General features: G+C 42.8%; 1 protein-coding gene across 6 annotated transcripts in view; it reads left to right on the forward strand.

Annotated features, from left to right (window-relative positions):
- Nucleotides 1-9,739, forward strand: part of CHKA (choline kinase alpha) — a 69,487-nt gene that overhangs the window by 11,338 nt on the left and 48,410 nt on the right. For all 6 annotated transcript variants that reach the window (XR_001827654.2, XM_017536959.2, XM_017536960.2 and 3 more), the window contains exon 2: nucleotides 8,942-9,053. Coding sequence is in view for 5 of the 6 variants with exons in the window: in XM_017536959.2 (XP_017392448.1) it covers nucleotides 8,942-9,053 (112 nt within the window). In the remaining variant the exon portion in view is untranslated. The remainder of the gene's footprint in view (nucleotides 1-8,941; nucleotides 9,054-9,739) is intronic.

Below are 9,739 nucleotides of genomic sequence, written 5' to 3' on the forward strand. Positions count from 1 at the left end.
GTAGAGACGGGGTTTCACCATGTTGACCAGGATGGTCTCGATCTCTTGACATCGTGATCCACCCGCCTCGGCCTCCCAAAGTGCTGGGATTACAGGCGTGAGCCACCGCACCTGGCCGACCTCATTTCTTTGAGAGTTGATTTTTCGGTTCACTCAGCTTTTTACATGTTGTTAGGATCAGGTGACGACTTCTAAACTTCTTACATGCTGGACTAGGAATCAGAAGGTTGAGTGGCATTTCTTTTCTTTTTTTTTGGAGACAAGGTCTTGTTCTGTTGCCCAGGCTGGAGTGCAGTTGTGGGATCATAGCTCACTGCAGCCTGGAACTCCTGGGGTCAAGCGATCATCCCACCTCCACCTCCTCATTAGCTGGGACTACAGGCATGTGCCACTGTGCCCAGCTAGGAGTAGAATTTCAATAATTATAATAATAAAAGCACTTCTGCTGCTGTTTATCATATATTGTTTTCAGTGATATCCACGTTCTTCTTCCTGTTTTCCCCTCCAGTGGAGTCCTGTCAGCCTGTCTAGCCTCTTCCCAGGATCTCCATTCTCTGTCAGCTGGCATTGAATCTCCCCATTCTGCTGTGTGGTGAGGGCATAGCCCTTATCTTTAGTTTTCCACAATGAGATCGTAATCTCCATGTTTTTCATAATGTATTTACATATCTTAATGTGCCTAGTACTCTTTTTGTCGAGTATTGACTGGGAGTCAGCCTAGGCTAGAAGGCATGCAAGCACTTTATGAGAAAGTGCGAGGGAGTACTGCTGGCCATGCCTGGTAGAAGGACCTCCTGGGTGGGAAGGGTAGGCAGAGAAGCATGCTGTGTTCCGAGAACTGCACTAAGGACAGTGGCTTGAAATTTGCATTTTAGGAACACTTCTGAGGTGGCCTGGGGGATATCTTAGAGGGGAGAGGGACCAAGAAGCTGGGAGAACAGAGAGGAGACTGCTGTAGTGGGGGTTGGGGGAGGATGTACATTTGGGCAGGAGCAATGAGAATGGAAAGGAGGAGAGAATTTGGGAGATAGGAAGAGGACCAGGCCATTGGAAACGAGGAAGATTTTGAGCCTGGGTGAGTGGCAAAAAGGCACTACTGTTAACTGAAGTAGGCAAATCAGGAGGAAGAAATTATTTTGAGTAGAGGAAGGAAAAGATGATATGTTGGGAATCAAGCTAGAGAACAAATTGGTGTTCAAATTTTGGGGAAGGGAAAATAGGTAAAAACTGCAGAAAGAATCAGGAAAAAAGTAGAATAATAGTGGGGTGATTTTATCCCCCCGATTTGGTAAGGTTTGAACATGTTTTTATTGTTACCATGGTGGCGGTGGTACAGCTGGCATCTAGTGAATAGAGGGCAGGGTTGCTGCTAAACATTGCTGCAGTGCACAGGGCAGACTTGCCCCTCAGCAAAGAATGACCTGGCCCCAGATACGAAGCGTCAAGGCTGAGCCATACTGGAGTAGAATTCTTAAGACTGAGCTTTACCCTTTCTTCCTTCTGGCTTCCTCTTAAAGCTTAACCTTTGCTTTGCAATTGGTGCTGATAAGTGAACAGCATAAGATCTCATGCAGTCTTCACCAAAACCTCTGTTAGATACTGCTACATTATTTTATGGTGTGAAAACAGGCTTGGAGGCCTGCCCAAGGTCACACAGCTATTTTGTGCAGAATCCGTACTCTACCTGGACTGGACTGTTCTTTTTTTTTTTGAGGCAGGGTTTTACTGTGTTGCCCAGGCTGGAATGCAGTGACATGATCATGGCTCACTGCAGCCTTGACCTCTCAGGCTCAAGCAGTCATCCACCTCAACCTCCCAAGTACATGGGACCACAGGCTCATGCCACCATGCCTGGCCAATTTTTTTTATTTTTTATTTTTTTGAGGCAGACTCTCACTCTGTGGGCCAGGCTGGAGTACAGTGGTGTGATCTCAGCTCACTGCAACCTCTGCCTCCCAGGTTCAAGTGATTCTCCTGCCTTAGCCTCACAAATAATAGTTGGGACTACAGGCGTGAGCCACCACACCTGGCTAATTTTTTGTATTTTTAGTAGAGATGGGGTTTTACCGTGTTAGCCAGGATGGTCATGATCTCCTGACCTCGTGATCCATCTGCCTTGGCCTCCCAAAGTGCTGGGATTACAGGCGTGAGCCACCACACCCAGCCCTGCCTGGCTAATTAAAAAAAAAAAAATTGTAGCGATTGGGTCTTGTAATGTTGCCTACGCTGGTGTCCAGCTGCTGGGCTCAAGCAATCCTTTCAGCTTGGCCTCCTGACGTGTTGAGATAGATTATAAGTATTAGCCACTGTGCTTGGCCTAGCCCGTTCTTTTAATGGTACCTCCTGGATTTTATTGTGTTCAGAGAGCTGGGAGTTAAGGCCCTCCTGATTATTCCATATAGAAGCTGATGTTTTACTGCAGCACTTTTTTTTTCCACCTGAGCTGTAGCTGCAATTTGAATTTTAGATGGTTAGAAGAAATTTTTCAAAAATCTGCTTTTTTTCTTATTTTCCTTGTGCTGTAAATTCAGTAGCTGTTTTGATATTTTGCTATATTCTCTTTTTCATGTATCCAGCCCTATGGCTTAAAGATCATTTTTCTGCTGAGGCACTCGTTATATTGTGAATTTTTTTCTTTTATTCATTTTGACTTTTAGATGATATTCATGAAACTGCCTGCTGTATTTTCTCCTAGGTCCAGGCCCTCAGCTGTGGGGACTGAACCCTGTATGTAATGGACTGGGTGCCCTGTGACTTACAGACAGTTTGCAGAGGTATCAGTGGCTTATTTGCTTTTCAGCAAAATACAGTTGGTTAGGTAACTTCTTACCTTAATTTACTAGGTGGAAATCTTTTTTGAGACGGAGTTTCGCTCTTGTTACCCAGGCTGGAGTGCAATGGCGCGATCTCGGCTCACCGCAACCTCCGCCTCCCGGGTTCAGGCAATTCTCCTGCCTCAGCCTCCTGAGTCGCTGGGATTACAGCCACACGCCACCATGCCCAGCTAATTTTTTGTATTTTTAGTAGAGATGGGGTTTCACCATGTTGACCAGGATGGTCTCGATCTCTTGACCTTGTGATCCACCCGCCTCAGCCTCCCACAGTGCTGGGATTACAGGCTTGAGCCACTGCGCCCGGCCTAGGTGGAAATCTTTGTGTTACAGTTGGAGCAAACAGTTCCTCAGGTTTGTCATCTGTCTGACCATTCATTCAGCTGACTTACATACATGAATCCCAAAATATCCCCGTTGCTGAAAATGATAGGGGAAAAAACCCAAATAATTAAAAATAGATGTTTAACATTAGAGATGGCATGTGTGTGTGTGTGTGTGTGTGTGTGTGTGTGTGTGTATATATATGTATGTATGTACTTTTTTTTTTTTTGAGATGGGGCCTCACTCTGTTGCCCAGGCTGTAGTGTAGTGGTGTGATTTCAGCTCACTTTCAACCTCCGCCTTCTGTGTTCAAGCAATTCTCTTGCCTCAGCTTCCTGAGTAGCTGGGACTATAGGCACCCACCACCATGCCCAGCTAATTTTTGTATTTTTAGTAGAGACGAGGTTTTACTATGTTGGCCAGGGTAGTCTCGAACTCCTGACCACAAGTGATCTCCCCACTTCAGCCTCCCAAAATGCTGGAATTACAGGCGTGAGCCACTGTCTGGCCTAGAGATGGCATATTTCAAGACCTCGGGCAGATTTCTAAGTGATATCACTGTAGCATGTAGCATGGATTTTTCTTGGCTTTAGAGTGTTGTAGAATGTAACAAGCATTTAATAACCTCTTTTTTTTTTTTTGAGACAGTTTCCCTCTGTCACCCAGGCTAGAGTGCAGTGGTGCGATCTCGGCTCACCGCAACATCTAACTCCTGGGTTCAAGCGATTCTCCTGCCTCAGCCTCCCGAGTAGCTGGGATTACAGGTGTGCGCCACCATACCCAGCTAATTTTGTATTTTTATAGAGACGGGGTTTCACGATGTTGGTCAGTTTGGTCTCAAACTCCTGACCTTAGGTGATCTGTCTGCCTCAGCCTCCCAAAATGCTGGGATTACAGGTATGAGCCTCTGTGCCTGGCCAGGATTTTATAATTTTATAACCTGTGTATTTGATGTAAGTGCTGAAGCATTGGAGCATTATTCATAATGTTTATATAATTTTTTTTTGAGATGGAGTTTTACTCTTGTTGCCCAGGCTGGAGTGCAATGGCGGGATCTTGGCTTACTGCAACCTCTGCCTCCTGGGTTCAAGCGATTCTCCTGCCTCAGTTTCCCAAGTAGCTGGGATTACAGGCATGCGCCACCATGCCGGGATAATTTTGTATTTTTAGTAGAGATGAGTTTTCACCATGTTGGCCAGGATGGTCTTGATCTCTTGACCTCATGATCCGCCCGCTTTGGCCTCCCAAAATGCTGGAATTACAGGTGTGAGCCACCGTGCCCAGCCATATTTAAGGTTTTCTATGTGTAAGATCATTTTGTCTGCAAACAAGAATAATTTAACTTCATTTCCAATTTGGATGCCTTTTACTTCTTTCTCTTGCCTAGTTCTGGCTATCATTAGAAGCGGAAGTGAATCTTTTAATTTTTGATTAACAATTTATGTAAGATAACCTCTTTACACTGCTTATTATTCCCTTAGTATTCTGTTTTAACGAATCATGAGTTGGTTAGTGATGCCTGCACCACTGGGTCTGGAGGGCAGGGGTAAGAATTCCTACCAGCAGGTACTTCCTGCTCTTTTCTGTTTCCTTCCTTTCATTGTGTTGAGTGTGGAATAAGTGTGTTATTGTCACTTATTTGAGATTTTGCTTGAGTATCTCGTGCCTCTCATATATATATGTATGTATGTATGTATGTATGTATGTGTGTATTAATATCGAGACAGAGTTTTGCTCTTGTCCCAGGTTGGAGTGCAATGGTGTGATCTCGGCTCCCTGCAACCTCTACCTCCTGGGTTCAAGCAATTTTCCTGCCTCAGCCTCCCCAGTAGCTGGGATTATAGGCATGTGCTACCATATCCAGCTAATTTTTGTAGTTTTGGTAGAGACAGGGTTTCACCGTGTTGGCCAGACTAGTCTTGAACTCCTTCCCTCAAGTGATCTGCCTGCCTTGACCTCCCAGAGTGCTAGGATTACAGGCATGAGCAACCATGTCCAGCCCATGCTGATCATATTTAATTATGACCTATAAAGCTGGTATGCCAGATTATAAAAAGTTTGTGGTTTTAAAACTTCTTACAAATCTTTGAGCGCTCCTAAGGTTTTACTTGGGAAGATATTTTTGATAAATTATATGATAAAATGGACTGTTATATTTTTGCTACCATTTCTGGCATTTCTTCCCACCAGATTTTATTGTCCCTAGTTATATTATTTGATTCATTGGTAACTGGCTTTTTTTCTAGTTAAATTTTCACAGTTTGAGTTATTGGTGCCAATTATGTTACTTCATTTATTTTGACTGTCACTAAAAAATAATTGACAATTTATTCACTAAGACCTGTTGAACAATAGAGGCTTCAGGTAATACAAAACAGATGAAGGGTTTCTGGGTTGTGAGCTTGTTTCTGGCCAAGCTAGTCTGCTTTCCTTCTTTAGCAGTATGGCAGTAAGCTTTGAATCAGGTTACACAATTTAGAACAGTACTTCATCTGTTTGCTTTTGCGTTTGACTGAGATTTCCAGAGTATGTGACCGGAACAAAAACTAGGGCTTTTAACTCTGTGTTAATGCCTGTTCTGTTGCTTGGTAGCCAGAAACTTATGCTGGCTGTGACCAGACACGGCAGGGGGATTCTGATAAGTCACACAGTTGAGGCGCCACCCCAAGTTTAGCAGCGAGGTTAAGGCTGCTTTTTGTTCCTTTGATCTACACACTGTTGGCCTGCTTCACAGCTTGCTTTGGGAAAACAAGAGAGGTCCCTTTTATTTTTGTTCTTTTTTTTTTTTTTTTAAATAGAGTCTAGCGCTGTCACCAGGCACCAGGCTGGAGTGCAGTGGCTCAATCTCGGCCCACTGCAACCTCTGCCTCCGGGGTTCAAGCAATTCTCCTGCCTCAGCCTCCCGAGTAGCTGGGACTACAGGCATGCCCCACCATGCCCAGCTAATTTTTGTATTTTTTTAGTAGAGACGGGGTTTCACCATGTTGGCCAGGATGGTCTCTATCTCTTGACCGCATGATCCACCCGCCTTGGCCTCCCAAAGTGCTGGAATTAGCCACTGCGCCCGGCCTTTATTTTTGTTCTTCTTAACTAAGGTAAACAACCTTCTGGGAAAATAGATCCTGACTCTGCTGTCTTGTTCCTAGACACTCATGATGGTTTTTCATTTTAAGTAACCTTTGAAAAAACTTCTTAAATATATCTTACTTAAATCTGGGGAAAGTTGAAGCACATTCATATTTTTTAATTGGTAAGAAAAAAAATGAGATAGTTCACATACCATACAATTCACCCATTTAAATTATACAATCCAGTGGCTTTTAGTGTAGTCACAGATACTTGCAGCTGTTACCATTTTAATATGTTTTCATCTTTCAAAAAGAAACCTTGTTTCCTTTAGCTATCATCCTCTACCCCTGAGTACCCCCTCCCCACCAACTCCTGGCAGCCACTAATGGACTTTATCGATTTCCTTATTCTGACATTTCATATGAATGGAATCATATAACATGTGGTCTTTTGTGACAGTCTTCTTTCACTTAGCATAATGTTTTGAAGTTTCCTATTGTAGTATATATCAGTACTTCATTCTTTTTTTTATTAAAGCTGTGATAAAATAAGGCCAAGCACAGTGGCTCACGCCTGAAATCCTAGCACTTTGGGAGGCCGAGGTGGGTAGATCACCTGAAGTCAAGAGTTTGAGACCAGCCTGGACAATATGGCAAAATCTGTCTCTACCAAAATACAAAAATTAGCTGGTCATGGTGGCATCTGCCTATAATCCCAGCTACTTGGGAAGCTGAGGCAGGAGGAATCTCTTGAACGTGGGAGGCGGAGGTTGAAGTTAGCAGAGATAGCACCACTGTACTCCAGCTGTCTGAAAAAAATAAAAATAAAGTAAATAAAACTGTGGTAAAATAAACAGCATCAAAAATACCATTTTACCAATTTTAAAATTTATAGTTCAGTGGCATTAAGTACATTCACATTGTGCTACCATCACCACCATCCGTCTCCAGAATGTTTTTGTCTTCCCAAACTGAAACTTTGTACCCATTAAACTTAAACCAACTCCCTATTTCCACCTAGTTACCCTTATTTTAAAAAATTCATTAGCTCAGTCAGAATCTGTTTTCAGCTGTAAGCCACCACATTTGTAGTAATTTGTTATAGCAGTGATAGGACACGGAGACGTTTGTGTCATAGGTTTATAGAGAGTAGTCCTGATAGAAGGCGATTTTGCTACTCACACAGCTACTATGACATCTTTTTTTTTTTGAGATACAAGTCTCATTCTGTCGCCCATGTTGGATACAGTGGCGTGATCTTGGCATACTACAACCTCCGCCTCCCAGGTTTAAGCGATTCTCCTGCCTCAGCCTCCCAAGTAGCTGAGATTACAGGTGCATGCCACCATACTGGGCTAATTTTTGTATTTTTAGTAGAGACAGGGTTTGTTTCACCATGTTGTCCAGGCTGGTGTCAAACTCCCGATCTCAGGCGATCCACCCTCCTTGGCCTCCCAAAGTGCTGGGATTACAGGTGTGAGTCACCGTGCTCGGCCTTCTATGACTTATTTATTTATTTATTTATTTATTTATTTGAGACGGAGTTTTGCTCTTGTTTCCCAGGCTGGAGTGCAATGGCGCGATCTCGGCTCACCGCAACCTCTGTCTCCTGGGTTCAGGCAATTCTCCTGCCTCAGCCTCCTGAGTAGCTGGGATTACAGGCACGCACCACCATGCCCAGCTAATTTTTTTTTTGTATTTTTAGTAGAGACGGGGTTTCACCATGTTGACCAGGATGGTCTCGACCTCGTGATCCACCCACCTCGGCCTCCCAAAGTGCTGGGATTACAGGCGTGAGCCACCGCGCCCGGCCCTTTATGACATCTTTAATGTGGTACATGGTGCTCTCCAGCTTTGCCTCCTATCTCTGACAACTCTTCATGGTTAGTTAACAAGCAAGAACTCTGAAGCTGTATGCCTGGATTTGATTCCTGGTTTAGCTACTTACTTGGTGTGTGTGATTAGAGTATTGAGGTCTCCTGTTTCATCTGAAGGCCCTAGAGAACAGTTAATGTTGCAAGTTTTTGAAAAAGCTACTAGTCAGAATCAGATGACAGATTTTTAGTTACAGTAGCATAGAAGATCTTGGAACAATTAATACCTGTCAAATGAAAGAGGAAGGTTTAAATATTACCTCAAGATTTTAATGGGAGGCCGAGGCGGGTGGATCATGAGGTCAAGAGATTGAGACCATCCTGGCCAACATGGTGAAACCCTGTCTCCACTAAAATATACAAAAATTAGCTGGGCGTGGTGGCGTGCGCCTGTAGTCCCAGCTACTCGGGAGGCTGAGGCAGGAGAATTGCTTGAACCTGGGAGGCAGAGGTTGCAGTGAGCCAAGATGGCGCCACTGCACACCAGCCTGGAGCCTGGCAACAGAGTAAGACTCTGTCTCAAAAAAAAAAAAAAAAAAAAAAATTTTAACCTACTAATTACAGAAATATAATGGAGATTTTGGATTCTAGAAGAATCTGAGTTTGCAGGTATGTGGGAATGGGGTTTCTTCGTTCTCAATTTCAAAAACTTTTCCCCACCTCTAATCTAGAAAAACAGATAGGGAATTAGTCTGTTTTTAATGTGACTGGTGGAGTTAATTGAGAGAATAAATTGAGACAAGGTAGCAGTTGTGTAACCCTGACTTTTCATCCATATTTATCCAAGAAGAGGGATTTAGCTCACCTTCATTGCAGATACTTACTGTCCTCTTACTTCCAACAGAGGTGGCCTTAGCAACATGCTGTTCCAGTGCTCTCTACCTGACACCACAGCCACTGTTGGCGATGAGCCTCGGAAAGTGCTCCTGCGGCTGTATGGAGCGATTTTGCAGATGGTGAGTTGGTAGGCTACTTTGGGAGGGGGAGAGCCTGTTAACATTTTAAATCCTCTGTCCTGATACCTGGAAAGAGATTTTAAACACTTAATGGTGTTACTAAAGATATTTAAGTATCTTGCTTTTACTTTAATTGGGCTGCACAACTTGGTTTGCATTCTAAGTTAATTCCTGTTTTTTTTAGTTGTTATTTGTTAGTAAACTAGTATAAGTATTCCCAGTTTTACATCCAGAGAAGGTACAACGTTGGTTAAATCTTTAATAATGCTTGATGATTCTTGGTTCTACATATTGATTAAAATTTTCAGCTCAGATTTAGATTGTAAAATTCTAATGTGGAGAAGGTATTGTTTTTATAACATAATCAAAAAGATCTTAGAGGGTAGTCCCAGTTAACAAAGTATGATCTCAACGAAGCTGAATTTAGTAACTGTTTCTCTGAGATTTCTTTAAAACTTTGAATAGTTTGTTGCAGTCATAATCTTTCTAAATTTTTATATTATGTAAATAATCTAATTCTTAAAGTACCTATTAAATTATCCAGTTATAGGATGTCCCAACTTGTCTGGGTTTATTATTATTGTTCTTCTTATTATTAATGTCATGAATTTACTATTTCATTGACCCCCAAAGAAATGTTTGGTTGATGTATTTCTTTTTCTTTTTCTTTCTTTTTTTTTTTTTTT

This window comes from Cebus imitator, unplaced genomic scaffold (assembly GCF_001604975.1).
Source record: "Cebus imitator isolate Cc_AM_T3 unplaced genomic scaffold, Cebus_imitator-1.0 Scaffold102, whole genome shotgun sequence".
NCBI classification, from domain to species: domain Eukaryota; kingdom Metazoa; phylum Chordata; class Mammalia; order Primates; family Cebidae; genus Cebus; species Cebus imitator.